We start from the raw sequence: 23,093 nt of genomic DNA, 5'->3' as shown, positions 1-23,093 counted from the left end.
TTGGTTCGCGAACGATGTTGCGAAAGGGAGGAATCTTCCATCGGATAGCATCAACCGCTGTTTCGATATCGTCGCGGCAAACAGATTTCAATAAGGCGATCTGTAATTTCCGCGGTAAATTGTTAACACGCCTGCTGCAGCGCGGGAATTGTAAACTTGTTTTGTCGAGTTCTTCTTTGTCAGTGAAACGTTGTTCCGAAGTCGTTCGAGAGTGTTAAAGGAATGGAAAGTAGGGTTCGAAGGGTAGAATGTGCGACATCTATGCCGCCTGGGCCGAACAAAACCACGTCCGGTCAATAATTGGTGCGTACTACTGGTGTGAAACTTAAGCTCGATGAGAGGGTTAAAGTAGGCTCGTGAATAGGCGATTCTTTACTTCGCGGGGAATGTGTAGATATTGCAAACTGTTGTGATAAGCGATTGGGGTCGAAACTTTGACCTCCTTTTGCCAATTTAGGGTGATTTTGAAGGGTAGAATCTAACCAGCAAGTAGTACAAGTCAACGAATAGCGTCTAACGTTCCACAACAAAAAGGGGGCCTTGAAACTGTTGTAATACAGGACTAGGGATGAAATTTAGACTTGCTTCTGCCAATTTAGGGTAATTTTCCAAACAAAATCTAGTCAGTAGTACAAGTCAAGACATTCCAGAACAAATCCACAACAAACAGTAGCCATTAAAATGTTGCAATAAACGATTGGGGATGAAATTTAGACCTCCTTCTACCAATTTAGGGTAATTTTAAAACGTAGAATCTAGCCAGCAAGTAGTACAAGTCAACGATTAACGTCTAAGTCTCCAGAAAAAAATCCACAGCAAAAAGTAGCCATGAAAATGTTGCAATAAACGATTAGGGATGAACTTCAGACATCCTTCGTCCATTTAAAATAATTCTAAACCTCAGAAGCCACCCAGCAAGTAGTACAAGTCAACGAAAGTCGTCAGACATTCCACATCCTCAGATTTCCTCCACAAAAGCACCCTTAACCCTATCACCCATTAATATCCAGTTAATCTACGTCAAATATGGCGCAGCAGAAGCAACACAAGCTGGAAATTCCTCGGCAACGTCACCCAGCAGACATCTGCTCCGCCAAAAGGATCGTCTTGCCGGGATGAAATTATTAAAAGGGGACCGGTTCGCGAGATATTCCGCGGTTGCGTCGCTTTTGTACCATTAAATTCGTGAGGTTTAATTAAAAACTCGTTTCCGGCTTGGTGCACAGGTAACGCGGCGTCGCCGCGTGGTCCAATTCCGTCGCCGGAGAAACGCGTCTCCGTGAAAGGTGGTGGCTGGTGGTTGCTGCTGCTAGTGAAAAAGCATGCGGAAAGAGGGACGCGAAATTACTTAAACCTTGGCTGGGAACGACGCCAGACTTTTTAATCCGTTGATCGAAAGGCACGACGTGGTGGTGCACGTGTCGCGAATTTAGGCTTCCTCCGACCAAAAACCCCTAACCCCGTCCGCTATACACTCTCTGTCGGGATTATTGATTTATAGGAGCGCCATCGCGCGTCGTTATTGCATTAGCGATAATACGCGCTCGATCTCCGTGCGTGGGGCTATTACACGGAATTTGTTGTATCGGATACTTGGCGCGGATTCCACCGCCGCGACATTGATAAATCGACCGGCACGCGTTACACGCCACCTCGCCAACCAGTGCTTCCACCGTGATCTTCTCTGAATGATTGCTCATAACGACGATAATCCGTTTTTTCATTCACCAGTTCTCTCTCTCGCGGTAATTACCAAATAAACTATTTCCATTTGTCTCGTGCATTCACATACGTGTAACCCTTTATTTTGTACAAAAAAGAAAAGAAAAACGTCGATTTACATACGAAATCGGTTCAATTTACACGGTTTGCGCAGTAAACTGGCGTAGGTTAGATACATTAGGTGGAATATTTTCATCGGTAGGAAATGAGGGGTGGGGGTGAACACGCAGCGAATAAATCTGCGGTCCGAGGGATTAATTTAACAAACGTTACGCGCAATATTTACGATACGAATCAACCCTGCAGGTAATTTTGCACACGGCTCCTAATCGGATCTCCATAAAATCACCCGCCAGGGAGAATAATACATCAGGCAGCGTTTGGTGGATCGTTTATTTATACAAATATTAATAAGATTAGCGGGAATCCGCGAGGCACGGTTGCGATCGAGAGTAATCATTCCTGAAATCGACGAGAATATTCGAATCGATGAGCGGCCCCTGCCGCGCGATCGTGTTTCAATAGAGCAGTGGCACCCACACGAGGCCCCGGTGATAACGTTATTCGCGTGCATCGTTCCTGGCTTCCGATAAATTTCGATCGATCTGTACACAACAGCGATTTCTCCGAACTGGAACGCTGCCTTCCACGTTTAGCATTATTAGTTCAATTGGGGAATTAAATAAATATCTCTCTATTTCTAGGGGATGAAAAGATTTCTTCCTTCTTCTTCCTTCTTCTTAACGAGATTTTAGTAGACGATTTCGTTGCTCGTCGAGAAGCAACGAAGCCTCTCCCATGATTTTCGCGCTGGTTCGAACCAAGAATAGCAATTGGTATTCGTCCGTGACTGTGAGGGGAGCTCTCGTCCTCACCAATGCGTGAAGAACGTTCGCCCTCTCGAGATCGAGCCATCTTTGGAGGGTAATCTCTCTTTCTCGTGGTCCACCGAGTGTCACGTCCGCGGGACCCCACAGAGAAAATTCCAGAACGGATTTCACCTGTGACAAAAGAGAATATACAGCTTCCTTTCGATCTGGGGCTTCTTTGGTAGCTCTCTAATTTTTTCTTATACGGCCAATTAACTTAGAGTGAGAATTAGTTGAAGAAAGAAAACTACCAGTGTCTGTGATAGTTTACAAAAGGATTCGAAAAAATAGGAATTTAATTGGAGAAATGAAAAAAGAATTCCGTCTCCATTAAGAAGATTGAAGAAGGTTACACCGTGAAGATGAAGAAAGCAGAGTAGTCTTGACGATAAAGCTGTAAATTCGTTCAAGTAGCTATTCGCAATTTGCAGGGGAAGTTTCTGCCGCTCTAGATCGACAAATGTTTCCTGCAGATTCGCCTGTTTTCATTCCCGATACTTTCCTTTACAATGCAACCGTTCCAAACTTTCCTCATCACTTACAACTCTACAGCACTTTGCACAATTACTTCTCGTCCCTTCTGTTAACATCCGAATGATTTTTCCGAATATTACCTGAGACAAAGTGACAGCCTTCTCTCTCATCAGCAGTTCCTGAATCAAAGGTAACCTGCAGGCAAGATTCAGCTGTTGAAGTGCTACAAGAGCACACTGGCACAACGAGACTCTCTCTTCGTCTCTCTCCTCGTTCGTCTCCACGTTCAATCTGTCAAACATCATCGAGCAATGAGTAAACCAATTTCGAGCTACTTCTTCCACGAGCGTTTACCTACCCCTGAAGCAGATAGAGCCTGTAGTAGGCGTCCTTGTCCTCTCTACACAGCACCACGTTGTTCAGACTCCTGGCGGATTCTTCGATTCCTCGCGCCTGAAGGCTCTTCAACGCTGTGACGAACTGAAGCAACACGAACGAAGCCTCTCTCACCGTTCCCTCGTCGTGTAAATCCTTGGTCGAAGCTCCGAACGATTGCATGGTGTTCACTTGCAGACGTGGTAACACGGAAATGGTCACTGAAACGATCGGATCCCTTTCGTAAAAATTCTGTAGCTCTCGATTTCTCTCACTTTTGACTCTCACACGCAAACTCTCAACTCTCTGTTCTGTATACTGTCCAGCAGACGCCCCTTTCACCCTTATTCTATAATTCTCTATTCCGTTCACTCAAGGCAGGCATTTTTGAAATCTTTGGGTGGTCACGCATCCTCCGTTCACACGATATTCTCTGGTACTCTGTTCCAAACACTCTTTTTTCGCATTTCTATCGCTTCAGCTCGAGTGACTATCGCTCTAGGACCAGTGGCGTTCAGCGGGCCTTTTGGCGGGCAAGGGCGCCCGCCGATGCCCGCGGGCAGAGCTGAGGGCAATACCGCGGGCTGACGTCGCAAACATTGAACCGAAGTGGGGGAACAGCACATTCTTCTTAACACATTAAAGCGTCAGATGACACATATACGCGTCATTCAGGTTTCCGATTTGAACCCAGATGACACGAAAATACATCTGTCTCAAAATAAATTTACAAATCGCTACAAATGGTTCAATTTCTCTGCAAAAATGCCACGACAGATGTTTCACGAATTAAAACAATTGTATACCTTTCAGGAAAAAGTAATTTATCACTTCCCTCAAAATTTCTTAGTTAATTGTTTAGTTAAAAAATTATGCTTGAAAGAAAAGACGCTATTCGATCAATTCCGATTGAAAAAAAAAGATAATGTGTTAAGATGAGTGATGGTTACTACATAAATACATGGATACACCCGCATTTGCCCGAGAAGGCGTGGCTTACTGCCCGCAGAGCTGCCACGCTGCCCGTACGGGCAACGACTGAACAGCACTGCTCTAGACTAAGCTCTCGCAGACATTCTATCACTTTCGCAATTGGAAATATTCAGAGAAGATAGAGAAACGTACCTTCGAGTTGCTTATTGCCAGGCAGAGGAGCCTTGTCGGTAATTTCCTTGGGTAGGCTGTCTATAAACTCTATTACAGGTGCCAAATAAAATTCTTTCCTTGACACGTGTGTGGCCAGATCGAAGGCGACGCACAACGTGACGTTCAGCTCGTTCCACGTCGCCGGGCAAAATATTCGCCTGCCGACGCTGATCGACGTATTGGCGTCGATGTTGAAGTGGCTTATACGCGGGTTCGTATTTTTCAGCGCTCGCAAACCCGACGGCACTTGAGGCGTTTGGTTCAGCTGCAACCGATCGAAACTGTATTTCTCATGCATGAACCTTCCGTCGCGTCTCTCTGACGGACGTCGTTTTAGAGGAAACTAGAAACCTGATGATCGCTTCGACGTAGCAACGATAAAAACGAGCATTCGTTCGGGATATCGCGACAATTTTCTTCTTTATTTTTGCTCGAATAAATAAAGCGTAGCTGTGTAGCATCAGAGGATCGAGAATTTTTAGATACACCAAGGAGGCATTATAATCTAGATCTTTCAAAAATTTCATTTTTCGAATGTATCAATCTTCAAGAATGTAGATATTGTTAAATTTTTGCAACAAAATTTGAAGTACTCCCACCTATACCATTAACCCTTTCGCTGTTGAGCCCGCACATCGTACTACGTATTCCTTGTTTTAAAATATACCACACAAAGAGTACACGTCAATCTCTAACGAAACAATTATACGAAAAATCCACATATATTCATTTTTTCTTTCTAAGTTGTATGCTATTTCCAAGTGTGTTCAAACATAAAAATACGCATTTTTATTACCAAACATCGTCTTTTTAATTCACAGCGAAAGGGTTAAACAAACAATTAAGAAGCTATTTAAAAAATTGTTTTGCATGCTCTATAAGTGCCTTAATAAGTAGAAAAGTGTCTGAAATTGTTATTCATTGCACACATCGAAAAAAATCCCGATTATTGCCGAAATATTCGTAGTGTCTACAAAAGCACCCCTTCAACGCGTTCGTAACCAGCGTCACATATGTGTTCACCAATTCCCACGATAGAACGTTATTATCTACACGAAATACATCATAAAAAATGCACAGTTTGAGTATTTAACCCTTTGCACTGGAGGTGATTTTGCGGTAGAAAAGGTTGCAAATCGGATCTTCGAAATTTTTTCAAACTAACGTAGAAATAGAAATTCTCTATTTCACTGTGGTGAGGAAATTTACGGAGGCCCATAGATCTGTTCTTTGCCTTCGTTAATTATACACCAAGTGGCGATTATTTAACGTCGCTTCTCAGTCGTCACTCGATTGCAAAGGGTTAATAAATATTAAGTGTGTATAAATACACGCATCTGTCGTATCGCGTAAGACTGAGAAAAATATAGATATTAAATATGTACGTCAAAATAATTCGAAGGATATTAGGCGACGCTTCGACAGAACCGCGGTAGCGAACGCGTCAAGAAAACAGAAAGGTAGAGATTTGGTTGGAATTTGTGAATAAGTAGTACCTGGTCGAGAAACTGTGCGAGTGCCTCGTGATTCGCGACGACCACCGCGCCGTAATTATCCTCGAGGCTCCGATGAACTATACTGCGTCCCCTTCGTTGCCTCAATCGGCTTATCCTTAATTCGTCGTCCTTATTCTTCCAGTCCTGATCCTCCTCCGGGCCCTGCATTTTAAAAATTCCATTATAAATTCCGCGCGGTCGCGCGACCGATAAAACTATCCCGAAGTAAAATTGTTTCCCGGGCTCTTTATTAAATAAGAAAAGTCTGGGCTAAGGCCGGGGTCCGCGAACTTCCCGTCGGAGCAATAAAGTTCCGCAAATACCGCGGCCATCGAGTCGCACGATAATAAAATCGCCCTGGTCCGCTAAGCAGCTGTGAAACCGATCTCCCTCCCTCTCTCTCTCCCTCTTGCTCTCCTCTTTTCTCGTCGGTTTCAGTAAAAGGAAAATGCTTCGTTCGATGAAAGCACGCTTATAAGGGTGGTCTTCGTTAATATTTTAAACAGTTCACATCTCGTTAGGCTTTCGATCGATCGATGAATTCAGCGTGTATCACTTCTCCGGTAGAAAGTTCGAACTTAAAACCAAGCTTTCTATATAACCGTGGACGGTGTCTTCGGGGAGTTTTACGAAGATCGACATAAAATCGGGGAGAAAATTAGGAGGAAATTTTGCTGCTTCCGGGTAATTTCGAATTTTGAAGCTGGTATACAGGGTGTCTCGCCATTTAAGTATCTCCTTTTTATTTAACGTTGTACAAAAATGTTTTTACCACGATTTCACTGATTTCCGAAGAGGAATGTCATGGAAGAAATTTCTTTTCCCTCATTTTATCATTTTTTTTCTTTGTCTTACAAATTCATCGCCCTTTTAGTGTTCAGGGTCAGCCAAAGATCATGATCCAGGCATACTCAAATGTATTTTCTCGTCTGCTACAAAATTCAGTGGAAAGAAATACACATTTCTCACATAAAAAACGACGATCACCTTGAAAAAATTGAAAAAATCCCTTTAAAAATCATAATTAAACCACGCCACAAACATTTTTCACCACGTTAACCCCTTGACCTATGATTTTTTCTGAGTGTGCATCTAAGCGTCAGTCGTATCAGGTAACAAAAGTTAATCTGTCACAGATTAATTACATTTAGTAATACTCAATATTGTAAATTCAAACGAAAGTTAGGATTACAATGAATTTTTCTTACTAATACAACTATTTGTCTCATATCTCGAGTCACGAGTGTGACTGGTTGTCGTAGGTGAAGGGGTTAAAAATGAAAGGAGACGTTTAACATCGTCCTTTTTAGCATTCAGCCAAAGGTCACGATCCAGATATACTCAAACGAATTTTCTCGTCTGCTATAAAATTCAGTAGAAAAAATACACATTTCCCAGGTAAAAAACGACGATAACCTTGAGAAAATTGAAAAATTTTTGCTTTCGCGATATTTCCCTTTGAAAATCATAATTAAATCACGCTACGAACATTTTGCACGACATTAAAAGCAAAGGAGACGTTCAAGTCACCCGCTTCGGCTGGGACACCCGGTACACTTCTCCACGTGTAAGATATTTCGACGTAACTACCGAACCAGTCACGTCCACCGCGACGGAAATAAGAAGGAATCGTACCTCATCGCCGGTGTAAAAACCATACGGCGCGTAGAGCTCGCTCTCGGTCTCGCTGCCGCAATACGGTAGCGAGGTCGATCTGACGAACGTCTGATGATGAAATTTGAATTCCGCACCGGGCTCCATCGCGCTGCTGTCGGATTTCCTCTTGCAGGTGAGATGAATTCCGGCGCCGTGTCGTAGCTCAAGATTCGAGTCGCACTCCGGCGAGCTGGAAAGGCACTCGTAAACATGACTGTCGTTAGACGTCTGGAAAAGTCCGGGAAAACCAGATGGAATTAGTCGTTTATTCGAAAAGCCGCTTTGCCTTCGCCACATATATATTGTACGAGTTGTTCAAGAATTATTGTCCGACGTGATAGCTCGTGGAATGATCGCTTTTATCTGTACTCGGATACTTTATCTGTACTCGTTGTTTATTCCCTGAAATTTACTTTGACGGCCTTGCTTTCAAATTTGAATTTCCCGCGTGTTTGTTTATTCTCTGAAATTTATTTTGGAGGCTTTGCTTCATTCCTTTTCTCGGACTTTGTGTGTTTAAATTTGCCTGGAAATTTCACTGATAAAGATTCGTAGTCAAAGTTTCGCAAAAAGCGAATTTTATTGCAATTCAAATTTTTATTTTTATCCCTACTTAGAATATTCTATATTTTTTAATATACACCGACTTCTGACCCTAAAATTTAACAAATAGTATACAATTACTAATCGAAATTTCGTAAAAAGCAAATTTTATTGCAATTCAATTTTTTATTTTTATCCATACTTAGAATATTCTATATTTTTTAACACACACTGGCTTAGACCCTAAAATTTAATAAATGGTATACAATCACGAAATTTCATTGCAGGTCAATGCTTTATTTTTGCCCACACTGAAAATATTTCATATTTTTCAATACACACCAACTTCCGAAGTAAGATAAAAAACAGTATCCTCAAATTTCCCAAAAAACAAAATGACCATCTCTAGTAACCACGGTAATTTTCTCAGATCGTCAGTACCAACTAAAAAAATTCTACTTATCGGTAGACACCGATAGCGTTCCGCTACACTCTCGTACCTAAAACGTGCCCGTTTCTCAACTATCCACCGCTATCCCAAAAGTACGAATTAATACCTAAAAATTATCAAAGTGAACCGCGGACCAATCACCCACTAACATCTTCCAAAAGAAGCTAATCACCCTCGGTGTATCTTTCCGTTCGTGTGTTACCTTAAATTCTTGAACAGCATCACGCGAGAGGCCGTCGTAAGAATCGTTAAAAACCCATTAATAGTAGCATTACCAGAGAATCGGACGTGGGTGGCGCGGTAACCGCCACGGCCTCGTAATCCTGATTAAGGGCTGGACTGGAAGAACCGTGTTTCTTGAGGATCGGCTGCGAGGTCGCTTGGTCCCTCATGCTGGCTGTTCTTTGCGGTTTCGAGGGTGCCAACGAGCTGCGCACCTCACCTGTAACATCCTCCGCTGCTGCAGGCACGTCCGCCATCGTCAAGCGCCATGGGTTAGTACCACAAGACACAAGGCATGTCACAAAACAGGCTAGCTACCGTACTAGCGTGCTAAGAAGGATCGATCTTTCGTTCTTTTCCCGGGCTAATCGCACTAGACAGAGACGAGACTTGCACCGTACCACGGCGCATTTACCGGCGTGTGGTAACGCGGGAAAAATGAAACGTATTCGCACACGTTTTCTTTTTGTTTTTCTAAAGCGATTGCCCTTCGATGAAGAATCTCCACTTGGTGAAATTTCGTTCGATTGCTTGTTTCGCGAGTAAATTCTCGGGGGATGTGATATGACGGTGATACATCTGGCTATTCAACCCTTTAACTACCTTTGTCGAAGCTGAGGATTAACGCTTTGACTGCATGGTTTATTGTTTGGAGGGGTAATGGAGGAATTGTTGTATTTAACCCTTTGCCTCGCGATTTTTTTTGTTGGTGCATGCTTTATCTTAGGTATTTAGGGGAAGGCGGGGTAATTCCGGCCACTTTAATATCTCAAAATAAAAGACGCGTGATTTGTCTTTGTATGGTACTGCCACTTGGTAATGATGCAACTACATATGTAGTTAATATTCGTCGTTTCTGTGACTATAGCAGCCTTTTATTTTAAACAACACCTGAATGATATCGCGTTGAATAGAGAAATGTTGAAAGTATGTAATTTATATTTGGTAAGCTTTAAACGTGAGTTGAAATTTGGGTTTATTACTGTTGAATGGATATTCCACGAGCGTTTTCGTTCTTTTCAATTTTGAATGTGTGCGCCATCGATTAATGAGTGTGGTCGATAGTCGACTGAAACCTTTTTCTTTTGATTTTCGTGTTGTGCGAGTCACGATTGCCTCACTGAGAGCGTCTCGTCCGTCGTCACGTGTGTGATGGAAAGCGCGTTTCATTATATCGAACATTCTTTATTGTAATCGCTGAAAGTTAATAAATAAACAATTACAAATACGATGTTTCAATTATTCAAAGGGTTGATAACTGATACGGCAGCGAAAGAGTTCGGGTAAGATTCTGAGAATGTTCATTCTCGGTGAAATTGATCCTAGTCACATGGTAAAGTGGTATAGGTAAAGGGTTGAATAGAGTTGGATAAATTCCATGGCGAAACACGGTGAATTAAGTAGCGTTTCGTGAGGGGATATGACAGGGTTCCTGCGCAATATCATCGGGAATCCTGGAATTGGCAGGCATTCGTTATCAAGGCTCGACCGAAGGGGGAGAAACACGATGCTAATATGCAATCAATACATGCGGCGTTAGTTGCACCCAGGGGCGGTTAAGGAAACCTTGCGTAACAATCCTACCCACCGATCGACACGTCACCGACGACGTGCCCCGCTATTTACAGCCGAACTGCAAATGAGATGAGCACCTCTCTACCCTCGAACCGCTCGATTCTCGTAGACAAAGCAAAATTCTCCCGCCAAATAGCGATGGTCGTTCATTCATCTACAGTCTGTCACACAAGGGTGCGAAAAGTGATCTGCGAAGGTGTTGCGAAAATTTTCGGAGGCTCTGTGGGATATTTCTAACACGTTCAGGACGATGTGACTTATTGAAGAAGGCTTAATAGGTGGCGTGACCCACAGGTGGGTCAGCGAGTGATTCTCTTGTTTCTCAAGATGACCCACCGATGGGTGACAAAGGATACTCGGTAGGCGATGTGATCCACCAGTGGGTCATCGAGTGATTCTCTTGTTTCTCAGGATGACCCACTGATGGGTGGCAAAGAAGACTTAATAGGCGGTGTGACCCATTGATGGGTGACAAAGAAGACTCGGTAGGCGGTGTGACCCATCGGTGGATCATCGAGCGATGCTTCTATTTATCGAAGTGACCCACCGATGGGTTACCGAGCGATGCTTTTATTTTCCAAAGTGGCCCACCGATGGGTGACAGAGAATACTCGGTAGGCGGTGTGACCCACCGGTGGGTCATCGAGTGATGCTTCTATTTTTCGAAATGACCCACCGATTGGTGACAAAGAAGACTCGGTAGGCGATGTGATCCACCAGTAGGCCACTGAGCGATGTTTTTATTTTCCATAGTGACCCACCGATGGATGACAAAGAAAACTCGGTAGGCGATGTGACCCACCGATGGTTCACCAAGTGATACTTCTGTTTTTCGAAGTGACCCACTTACCGAATACTCGGTAGGCGATATGAGTGGGCCACTGAGCGATGCTTCTATTTTGCGAAGTGACCCACCAGTGGATGACAAGGAAGATTGAATAGATAGTGTGCCCCACTCGTGGGTCATAGGGCGATGTTATTATTTTCCAAAGTGACCCACCAGTGGATGACAAAGCATGTTGAATACATATCGTGACTCTCTCACGAGTCATAGAGTGATACTCTAACTTAAAAACGCGTTGCATGACAAAGTAGACCGAGTAGGCGATGTGAGCCACCGATGAATAACAAAGAAGAGTGAATAACCAGAGTGACCCACCGGTGGGTCACCACCTTATTTCGTAATATTCTAGAAAACACCAAACGCTCACTATAACAAACGTTTCGCAAATTTACCCTCCTGAACGTGTTACTGTTCCCGTACTCCTTCTCATTTAACACACTCCACAGAATTTTCACGAAAACTCGCGAATCAAATTTTTTAATTTTCGTAACTTTTCAAATTCCTTCTTAAATACCACCGAAGCACCCTTGTGTTCGGCCGACAGCACGCCGTTCACCCTAACCAAAGTCTCCATCTAAAAGGCGTGAGAAACGAGGGAGCCAAGAGAGAGACAGGAATGAAATGACGTATGAATGAATCCGAAAAAAAAAAAAAATAAATGATATTCCAAAGAGTAGTCTTTGAACTGCAGTCTCGTCGATGCATGCGGTTAAACGATGAAGAAGCCCCAAAATATGTATGTATATATCGAACCGGTGGCAAACGTGAAACGGGCCGCACAATCCGATAACAATTACCAAAGTAGTCGATCGAGCTTCCTTTATTTTCTCGCTTCGTCGTCGTTTCATTACGTCGTCGCAGGCCTCCGTTCCGGTCGTCATGAAAATGGGTGAAGAGAAACGCGCGACGGATAGAGAGATACCGCCAGACAATAATAAACGCTTATGTGAACCGCGAGGACTCGCGACGGGTGCAACGAACAAAAAATTTTAGAGAGAAAAAAAAATAAACAGAAGATGCAATAACGGTACAACACGTGACCAAGAAAACAACACTCTCTGGTTGTGTATTGTTTTTTTTCTTTTTTTAGGCAACAAACGTTTATTTCAAGACACAGAAATTCGAGGTTACAGAATCTTTTCATTCGTTCGTTCTATTTACATACACAGTGTGTGTGTGTGTGTGCGTGTGCGTATCATACGTATACGTCGATTCATACAACACAAGTCGTTGGTGTCGCACTTTGTCCGTTTTTTTCTCGTTTTTCCTTTTTTACTATCGTTCGTTTCAGCCAGCCATTCTCAAACTTCTGATCGCACTCTATTACTGTCCGCGGAGGCAACTTTTTGCGAGGGAGAACAAAAGAACCGCGAGAAAGGTAGTAGTTCGAGAAAAAAAAAATATAAAGAAAGATAGACGAAGTTAGGCGTACGCGCGAGTACAGTATACACGCGTTACAATATACGTATATCACAGAGAACAGTGAATCTTCGTGTAATCGCCACCAGGCAAGAGAAGTTAGTCGAAAAAGTACACGAGTAACGGAGTACAATCTTCCAAAAAAAAAAAAAAAGGTGATTAGTCTTCGACAGTATAAAACAAGAGAAAAAAAAAAGGTATGAACTTATATGGCATATAGCAAAAGTTGAAAAGACAGTTTCGAGAAACGTGATATACCTCTAACAAAAAAAAATATATAATCTGACTATTTCGCGTGCCTCGATGAGAGAAATAAAAAAGAATAGAAGAAGAATCCCGCGGCCTCGTTCGTCTTCATCAATCATCCGAAAAATCTTCATCAACCGCGCGCGCGTCGTGCAAAACAGAGAGAGAGTAGACGAACGCGCCGCGCCGTTGAAAAAGAAACGCGTGTCTGTATAGATGCGATAATAAAAAGCAAGAGAGAGAGAGAGAAAAAAAGAAACAGAAAGAAGAGATAGAGAGAAAACACGCCAATTTCACGACGATCGTACGTATATAAAACCGTCGACCCGGCGAAACGAGGAACGAAGAGAAAAATAACAAAACTTGTCGAGGGGAGGTGAGAGTTAACCACCGTTATCCAGCGTTACAAGGATTATTTCCCGACAATCGGACCTATGTATGTATGTATGTATCTCGCAGAAAGAGATAGAAAGAGAGAGAGAGAGAGAGAGAAGTAACAGTTCGTATGAAGAGAGAAAAAATAATAAAGAAGGAAGCAGCTGGCGCGAGGATTCGTGTGAGTATGGCTGTTACAACATCGAGATAACTTGCCGTGGTAAATTCATTAGTTACATTGTATGGGCCTGAACTTACCCAGATTCGCGTAAATCGAGTCTGAGGTGGTCGAGGCTGCAGGCTGCCAGGATGATGACGACGACGACGACGACGAGGAGGAGGAGGTGGAGGACGTTGACGACGACGACGACGACGTAGAGGAGGTGGTCGACGACGTTGATTTCGAGGATGACTTGTCGGTTCTTGGAGGCAGTTGTTTCGTCTCGACGCGCGGCGGCGGTGGTCTGACCGGTTTGCTCGCTGGATCCAGCCTCGACCAATCCTCCAGGGACTGGTTCCGTGGCGGTGGTGGTGGTTTTCCGGGTCTTACTGTAACACCGCGACGAATATCGTAGCCGGTTTATGACGCTTGTAATTTTCACGCGGAGGATTTCAAACGGCTGGGGGATTCTCGAGGAACCACCCGGTGGTCTCTCTGTGCTCGAAACGTTCACCCACTTTGTCACGGTAAACGGTTAAGGAATAGCGTGTTCGGATTGCGTAGGGGATAATAGGAACGTCTCTGAGTGGAGAAGATTTTTGTGTCTTTGGAAAAATTTCAAAGCGAGTTTGAGATTTTCGTTTCGTTTGAGTTAGCGGGTTAATTTTTTGGGGGAATTTGTTTATATTAAAATAGAGCAAATTAAGGAAAAATAAATTTTTACCAAAATTCTGTCAAGAAATGCTCGCAGTCGTTCATAATTATGCACCATAATTTCGACAGTGAATAGAGAAAATTAACGAAAGAAATAAAAATAAATAAATTTCTATCAAAAAATGCCATAATTATGCACCACAACTCCATTCACCTTTCATTCACACCAAATCAGAGCAAATTAACGAAAGAATAAAGAATAAATAAGGGTTAAATTGCCCCGGTTCGTTCAGAAAACTGCCAGAAACCCTCTCTCGACGTTCCCTCGCTCAGACAAAGCCCTATCGAGTGTCAAAAGCTAGAACTCACCGGCAGCATGAGGTCCAGCGGACAACGGCGATCGGGTTGCTCTTACAGCGTCGTTTCTGGGGCCGCAGGAGTCGGGTTGGTCTTCGGTTATCCTGCTGATCCGATCGTTCCCCACCACTTCGACCGCAGCGCCATCCAGCTCCAACGGATGAATGATCTCCAACCTTGGCTTGGGCTGCGGCGTCGATGGGATCTCGTCTGTTCTACCATTAGATCCGCCGATCATGTCCACGTCCTTCCTCGAGCCCATTCTCAGGAATCTCTTGAGGGAGAATCGCGATCTGCCCCTTTTCTTCTCCTCTCTCACCTCCGGACCGCTCGTCAAGCTGTCCTGCGACAAGGATATCGTTCTCCTCGACGCTGGATCCGAGGATTGAGAGCTCGTAGGATCCGGCAGATCGGAGACTGCTTTTCTGAACTTCGGACTGCAAGAAGACGCTCTTTCTCGCTTCTCCTTCTCCCGGACCACCGGAGAGTCCGATTTGAAATTCGCTCCGGGATTCCTGGCGAACAGAGACGACGTCGGAGCTAATTCCTCCACGGATTCGGAAGCTGGTGGCTTGGGAGCCATTCTTCTCTTGTTCGGCGACCTTATCGACTCAGCCGTGGAACCTTGAAGATCTAGAATCTCTTCTTCCAGTTCTGGGTTCTCGTTGTTATCCGAAGAGTCTGCGGTTTGGTTCCTTGGAAGGTTCGAAGGGGACTTCGACTTGATTCCTGGTGATATCTTCGATACGCAGGTTTCAGTTGCAGGTGACTTGAACTCGATACTTTGGCAGGTCGGTTTTGGGTTGTTCTGCGATCGTGAAATCTGATTTCCTCGCTGGTCCGCCTCTTTAGTGCTGTTGACGGAAGTTTCGCGAGTCTCTGGCGGTGACGAAGTGACGAGTTGCTCTTCAGACTTATCTTTGGCGACGATCGGTCGAGGTGGAGGTGTTTGTTCCGGAGATGGGACGCTGGTCGCACCTGAAAATCAGTCGCAAGCGCAAACGTCGTTAATTGGACGGAGCGTGTTATGCTGCGGCAGATTACTTGGCTCGTTTCGAGTAATTACAGGGGTGACTAGCTCGTCCCGTGATCTCCTTATGAGTAATTGCGGGATCGCTGTGATAGGGATCTAACTGTTACGCAATTGTTAGAAGCTAACGTCGTAAATTTACCGTGAATTTATGCTGAATAGATCGTTTATTTATTTATTTATTTAAGGGTACGTGCAGCGATGATCTAGTCCAAAGCAACCTTTTGGTTAAAAAGGGCACTTCGAATGGCTGGCTCGTGATAAAGGGCACTTTACCTTCATTTTGCTGGAGGGGAAGTTGCAAGCTTAAAGTACAATCGATACGTATTTATTTTAAACGAATTTATTAATGCAAAATTCTACTGGTTCGTCTTACGCGCAATCGTCCTTTGAAACCATTTTGTAAAAATGTCTGGCACGGTGACGGGCACTTGGGTGTTACCGACCCCTGATATAGTCTAACCAGAAACCAGACTAAGCATTCCAGAATTGGACTAAAATCCTAGACTCTATAACATTGTCACACCTTGACAACGAATGAAGTCTCTACCAATAATTATCGACGTCAAACGTCTCTCTTCTGGAACCCTTTAGATTTTAAAGCACAATTATGTACATTTGCGACATATCGACGTCTTCTGGAAATGTACAGAATACGTTCCGATATTCTCCAAGAAGAATTAGACTAATCTAAAGTTAACATAAAATTTGGGCAAATTCCACTCGACGTTCTCCCTTTTTTTTTTAATTAAATTAAATAAACTTGTGACAGGTATATAACAAAGCCTGAAGGAAGATCGAGATCAGAAAAATTCCACCGATTCACAAAATTTATTCGCCTTCGTAATTAACGATCGATGCAATCAAATTAGCCATAAGTGCACAGTGTGCCTCTCTCCGACCAGCAAAATACAATTTCTCCTAGATGACACTCGTGTATTGTCATCAAATCCCTTTCGCTCACTCACTTCCAAAGGAACTAAAATTCCACCAACGAAAATCCTAAATTTCTCACCTGCACTTTGAACAGACCTGCCCACAGCATTCTGCACCGCGGAAGAAGACCCCAAGTAACCCTTCTTCCCATTTCCATCAGGCACCAGACCAGACCCACCTTTCCCCATGAAATTCGTCGGCTTCTGAGGCACCACAGGTTTCACCTTCGACTCCGAGTGAACAGCTCCGTGCAGAAACGACGGTCTAGGCTCCATATTAACAATCGCCACTTTGTTCACGTCGCTCTGAGCAGCAGGCCTAACTTCCACAGGCGGTGGACTCTTAGGAAGCGCAGGAGGCTCCGTCAAATCTCCCTCGTCCGCTTTTCCATCCGGTTCTCCGGCCAACTCTCTGCTCTCCTCGAAGGTGAATCTCTTCTCGTTCGAACCAATCTCGTTTGTATCCACTTTGCGTACCTCCAGCAATAAGTAGTCCTCGTTGGCCATTTTTCTACCCTCGCTAGCCGGCACTGCTATCTTATTCGTGTCTCTTCCTCGTGGTAACACGGACCTGTCGCTCTCCGCCGCTTCCTCGGCGTCGTTTTTCAGGGGAGACAGAGTCAACTCGATCCCCTTGTCCAAAGAGTCGTTGTCCTCCGCTCGAACGATCTCGACTGTCTTTTTCATAATTTTCCCGGTGAAGTCGTACTCGATCTTGGTGGCGTTCTGAGCGGGTAGCTTGGCTCTCTCGTTGTCCGGCTTCTTGATCGCCGGGCTACGTGAAATATTGACAGCCTTCTTGTCCGATTTCCCGGCGTCGAAACTCCTCTCGGTGTTCGGCGCGTTAGCCTCGGACGTCTTATCCTTCGCGTCGTCAGACTCCGTCGACTCGTTCCGTTGGGTGACAGAAATTAAATTGTTCGACGTGATCAGGGGCATGTCCACGATCCTCTCCATGCCTGACGGGTACTTCTGCTCCCTCTTGTCCTCCCTCTTCGACTCCGCGTCCGTCTTCTTCGCGCCCTTTGGCGTCGTCTGCGAGGATATTGAAGAGAAAGAAAAGGATGAATGTTTTTTTTATTTTCAAGTGTGTAAGTTCTGTGTCAGATTGGGTGTGCATGGGTGTGTTTGAGTAAAATACGACAGCAGGTGTAAATGTATATTTTCAGTAGTTTCACTTTAGTAGTGTGCACGAGTGCACTTGGGTAATTCGTATTAAATATGCATACTGTGCATTTTGCATGATACGTCACGTATACCTGACACGATCTGTCGCGAGACTTGCTACGTCGCACATACACTGTCGTTCATAAATATTAAGGCATCTAGCACGGTGTTCGTATTTGATTTAGATTGGGTGTTTAGATGCCCAGTAATCCTCTGCTGTTTGCGAGAGTAAAAAGGTAGTTGATATTGTTAGAAATAAATTGCGGTTCTTTTCAGTGTGGTTTATTCAGAATTTGAAGAAAAATTGAAGACCACTGATGGCCTAATACAAAATTTCATATTGAATAATTCAAATTTCAGCAATTGCTATATATAAAAAGGTGGCTGAAACCTTTATTCAGAATTTGAAGAAAAATTGAAGACCGCCGATGGCCAATTGCAAGATTTCACACTGAATAATTAATATTTCGTTAATTTTCCTTTTAACTCACGACATCTACTCATAGGCAAGGAAGTACGAAGAAAAGTTCATCACTCACCTCCGATTTATCATTACTCTCCGTAGCCTTGCATTTCGTGAGATTGGCGAATCCGTTCACGAATCCATTCACCTTTTTATCGGTCGGCCTCTTGGCTGTTGGCACAGATTCATCGCCGCCAAACGGGGTGACCGAGACTAACAAAGTGGTCTTCTTCCCCTCGGAGTCCTTTTGTATTCTTCCCAGCATGAGGGAGGCAAACGATCTCGTCGCCGTCGACGACTTGCTCGTCTCGTTCGCGGAGACGATCTCCGTCAGGTTGGCGGTGATCGTGTTAAAGTTTGTATTGGCACGTGTCAGGTTGCCCAGAGCTCGTTCCTCCTCGCTGTCTGGCAGCGTGTCGTCTTCCCCATTCAACGACTCGGCCAAGTCTTGCTCGTCATCCTCCTCACCCTCGGACAGGTAGTCATCGCCGCCATACCCGATTATCTCCGTCAGACAATCCGTGAACGCGACGTTCTTCTTCTTATGGTCCTTCTGATACGCCCTTCCGCGCAGGATACCCTGAAAGTCGTACATATTTTTAACGTTAGTATTTTTCTTTTCTTTTCTTCTCGCGAGTATTGAACGATTTGTAAGGAACGCGAGGTTTAGGCGATGGAGTGGTGGCCTGATGGCCAAATATCTCTGTCGCCCGGATACTTGAGGGTTAAGCCCTTTACCAGGATAATTGGGACTAGGAGGCTCCAACGGCTTTTTTTCGGAGCGACGCAGGCGTAGGACGCGGAAAAAGGCACTCGGCAGACGACCATTGTGCTGGTTTTATTAATTTCGCGTCTTACAGATTAGTGATGAAACAACACGTGGTATCAACTCTTCGCGGTCGAACCCCAGGATACTCCCTGCAAGGCGTTTTTACCTTCTAAACTCTCTGTGGACGCCGTTTACCTGCAGAAACGGGGAAAAAATAATAATGATATGCAGAATAAAATTTATACGTTTTTTGGGCAATAATTGGCTGAAAAAATAATTCCGACCAGTAGGAAAAAGAGGGGGGGGGGGGGATAATAATATGCACACAGCTTAAACGAACTCGTTTGAATAAAATTTATACGTTTTTTAGGCAATAATTGACTAAGGTCGCGCTACGAAAAAATAATTCCGACCGTGCCTACGGAAAATACAACCGCAAAGAGTTAATATGTTGTTTAGTCGATAATAGCAACAGTGGAAACATGTATGATCTAATAAATAAACAATGTACTTGTTGAGGATTGAAAAGCAATGACATCTGGAGGAAGGCAACGGAGAAGTTGCAAGTCTTATGTCGGACGTCGTTGCACATCGTTGCTCATGTGTACAGAATAAAATAACATAAATTATGATAGTACTATTGCAGGAATGTTATTCAAATGGTCTTTGTTGTTTGATAGGAATGTAGCTTTCATTTCTGCACACCCTTCGTCTCTTACATTCGCTCTTGTCTTTCATACTCACTCACACACGGTCACGCTCGATCATAAATGTGTACGCTCATTCACACGCTCTTGCCACGTGGCGATTTTCGGTCATATCGCTCTTATCACGCGTGCATTCTCGTTCAGAAGAACTGTCACTGGGTCCAAACACTCTTCGCTGGCATGTCACTCGTTTTGACTATCGCTCGGCCCAAATATTCTTATCTCGCGTCCTGCACTATTGAAAGGAAATGCGCAAACTTTTGTGGTGATCCTTTTTGGTTCCTCAGAGTCCGCAGACTTCAGGTCGAAAGATCTTCCGTGCTTACGCGCCGTAAGAAGCGCATATGCGCGTCTTATCGATGAGTTCCAACATTTTTCTTATCTTTGTCTCATTAAACGCATTTTACAGAGTTCCGACGACTCGCGAAAATTGGTCATTTTTCCATTTCCAACGGGGAAATAAAGGTATTCTCGGGTATAATGTATTCGAGTATAATTGGAAATTTTCGAAAGTTCAGTCTGGTATATTCCGCTGTCCGATCGTATTACCGACTGAAATCAAAGTGATCATTTTTGTGATATTCCATTCCGCAACGGCTATCAAGTGTAAAGTAGAATTTTAGATTGTGAATTAAGGGGAAAATGGCGTAGAACTCGTTACCGCGAGTCTCAAGCCGTGAATTAAAATCTTTACGACGCCAGACATTTTACATTTAACTAATATTCCCAGGTTTACAGTGCACTGGACTCGTACAATCAGTCCCACAAAAATCGTAAAGTATAAAAATAATTGTAAGCTTCCCTAGAAATCCTGAAATCAATAGAAACACACTCTAAGTCTCCCAAAAATTAAGAAAAGTATTCGAAGACTCCTAAAAAAAAAATTGAAGAAAATCTTTACGACGTCGATATTTTACATTTGTAACAGTAAAATTACTAATATTCTCAGTTTTGCAGTGCACTGGACTCGTACAATCAGTCCCACAAAAATCGTAAAATATAAAAATAATTGTGAGCTTCCCTAGAAATCCGATCCAGAGTCCCCTAAAAGAAAAAAGGAAAATAATTCTAATCTCCCCTAAAAATCATGAAACCAATAAAAACACACTCTAAGTCTCCCAAAAATTAAGAAAAGTATTCAAAGACTCGCAAAAGAAATTGAAGAGGATCCAGAGTCCCCTAAAAGAAAAAAGGAAAATAATTCTAATCTCCCCTAAAAATCATGAAACCAATAAAAACACACTCTAAGTCTCCCAAAAATTAAGAAAAGTATTCAAAGACTCGCAAAAGAAATTGAAGAGGATCCAGAGTCCCCTAAAAGAAAAAAGGAAAATAATTCTAATCTCCCCTAAAAATCATGAAACCAATAAAAACACACTCTAAGTCTCCCAAAAATTAAGAAAAGTATTCCAGGACTTCCAAAAAAAATTGAAGAGGATCCAAAGTCCCCCGAAAAAATAATAAATAACAAAAATCCCAAGTCCCTCATAAAAATCCTAAAAAAATAGAAAAAAAATCTCCCTCGCTCTGTCGAACATCCCAAGCAATTTCCAGATCCTCGACATACCCCGCACGCCAGGAATTAAATATTATTGTTGGACAGGGACGGATGGAAGGAACGCGATCCCGAGTCGGCTTAAGCAAGTTATAATCGTTCGAGCCACTCTATCCCCTGGTAATCCGGCTGATAATTCATCCGTACTCCGAAGAAATTCTATTCGTGGCCCTGGTTAGCCGGGTCTCGTGCTCCGTCGCCTTATCGTCGTCGGCCAGGAAATGAAAGTTCGCCTCTCTCGGCGTCGGATCGACGACGTCGACGCTGTCGTCCTCGCTGCAAAAAGGCTATTTTTCCCTTCTCGTCCTCCTCTCGTGAAACTTTCGGACGGTCAGCTGGCGTTAATGAAAGACAAAGATGAATAATTCAACGAGGATCAAACTGTTGGCGATTCTCCTGTCGAGAGAGAGAGAGAGAGAGACGAGAAGAGTAGGTCGGGGTTCTCTCCCCGTAGATTGTTTCGAATTTTCCAAGCGTTGCGAGAGTTACGACGAGTGAGCGTCGACTAGGCTAGACGCGAGCTTCACTCCACGATCCGCGACGTCTCGTTTCATAACACGAGTCGGCGAATAGAGAAAGGCGAGGTGGGAGCGTAGAAATGACGCCGCGAATTCCTTCGAAAGCGACGACGTCGACTAAAGTTTTTCACCGAAGAGAACACACCGTTTATGCATCGTAGAAAAATCCTGGAGAACGTACTAACCTATAGACTCGTCTTATTTAGTCACCAAATTGTCGCATGTTTTCGTCGCCCAAATTTCTAGGGCTACCTGCAGTTAGTCGTTCCGCGAGTAAGGGCCACGCGATAACTGTTGGATTATTTCTAAGAACATCCTGTAGAAATAATCGAGTTGACAAAAATGTCTCGGCGTTCTTTTAGACAAAGACACTAGGACTTCCACCAGGTGTCTTTGGAGTTTGTCTTAAAGTGAAGATACTCTACACTGCGATACAATAGGATAAACAGTTCGTAGGTATAAGCGGACCCCAGCTTTCTCTTTTTGGGTGTCCAGAGACACTTCCATGGAGCATTTCAGAGTCGTAGAATAAATTGAATATTAGCAGTTACAGAGACAATTTTGAAACTGCGAAGAAGGTTAGTTGTGCGTTCGTACATTAGACAGGCCGTTCTTTCCATAAGTCGCGTGTTTTATAAGTTGCGAAGCAACAGTTGGAGTTGTACAATCGAAACGTCCGAAATAAAGTATCGGTGTAAGTACAAATCGGCAACTGTAGCCCCTGTGTTAGCCCCTTAACCTATGCAACCTGTCAGACACGTGGCAGAGATTCTGGTGAAGATGTGGGAAAAATGGTTATATTAGTAAGAAAAATTCGTTGTAACCCTAACATTCGTTTGAATTCGTAAGACTGAAGGTTGCTAAACGTAATCGATCTGTAAGAAATCAGCTTCAGTTACCCGATACAGTACTGAAACGTAAAATGGCCGACGCTTAGATGCAATGTCAGAAAAGAAATCATAGTTTAAGGGGTTAACAGAAATTTCTCTCAAGATCGCTGCTCCTTTCCTCTCGTTCGAGCACGCCTACGCGATTGTCTTGCCCGAGTTTCACCCCTTTTTTCTCTCCCTCTCTTCGAAGAGTCACCCACTTTTCCGTGACGCTCCTTTCGCCGGATGTTATCGACACACTTGGATATCCTGTTGCCGCTGGGCGAGAAAGGTCTCGGACTCGTAATTTTCCATCTGAACGCGCCGCCGGATGCCAAAAAGTCGCGAGATTAGCTTCCAGAGAGAAAGTGAATCGTTCGATCCAGCCTCGTAACGTCTATTTTCTTTTCTCTCCGCTCGGGAAAATACACAAGCACGCAGGATGCGTGTTTGTTTTCGTTAAAAACGTTTCGAGCGTAGGTGGACCGATGGTTGT

General features: G+C 43.8%; 1 protein-coding gene across 1 annotated transcript in view; it reads right to left on the bottom strand.

Moving 5' to 3' along the window:
- Positions 1-2,462: 2,462 nt before the first annotated feature.
- Positions 2,463-23,093, bottom strand: part of LOC108580317 (serine/arginine repetitive matrix protein 2) — a 23,278-nt gene continuing 2,647 nt past the window's right edge. The window contains exons 2-12 of the mRNA XM_017944046.1: positions 18,256-18,759; positions 16,630-17,584; positions 14,597-15,562; positions 13,672-13,962; positions 9,008-9,192; positions 7,718-7,966; positions 6,083-6,244; positions 4,566-4,851; positions 3,424-3,661; positions 3,206-3,356; positions 2,463-2,723 (exon numbers count right to left, since the gene is read on the bottom strand). Of these exons, the coding sequence (XP_017799535.1) occupies positions 2,463-2,723; positions 3,206-3,356; positions 3,424-3,661; positions 4,566-4,851; positions 6,083-6,244; positions 7,718-7,966; positions 9,008-9,192; positions 13,672-13,962; positions 14,597-15,562; positions 16,630-17,584; positions 18,256-18,759 (4,248 nt within the window). The remainder of the gene's footprint in view (positions 2,724-3,205; positions 3,357-3,423; positions 3,662-4,565; positions 4,852-6,082; positions 6,245-7,717; positions 7,967-9,007; positions 9,193-13,671; positions 13,963-14,596; positions 15,563-16,629; positions 17,585-18,255; positions 18,760-23,093) is intronic.

Source organism: Habropoda laboriosa, unplaced genomic scaffold (genome assembly GCF_001263275.1).
Source record: "Habropoda laboriosa isolate 0110345459 unplaced genomic scaffold, ASM126327v1 scaffold23, whole genome shotgun sequence".
Lineage (NCBI taxonomy): Eukaryota > Metazoa > Arthropoda > Insecta > Hymenoptera > Apidae > Habropoda > Habropoda laboriosa.
The sequence above is the reverse complement of the archived record's forward strand: the minus strand, read 5'-3'. Positions and strand labels throughout refer to the sequence as shown.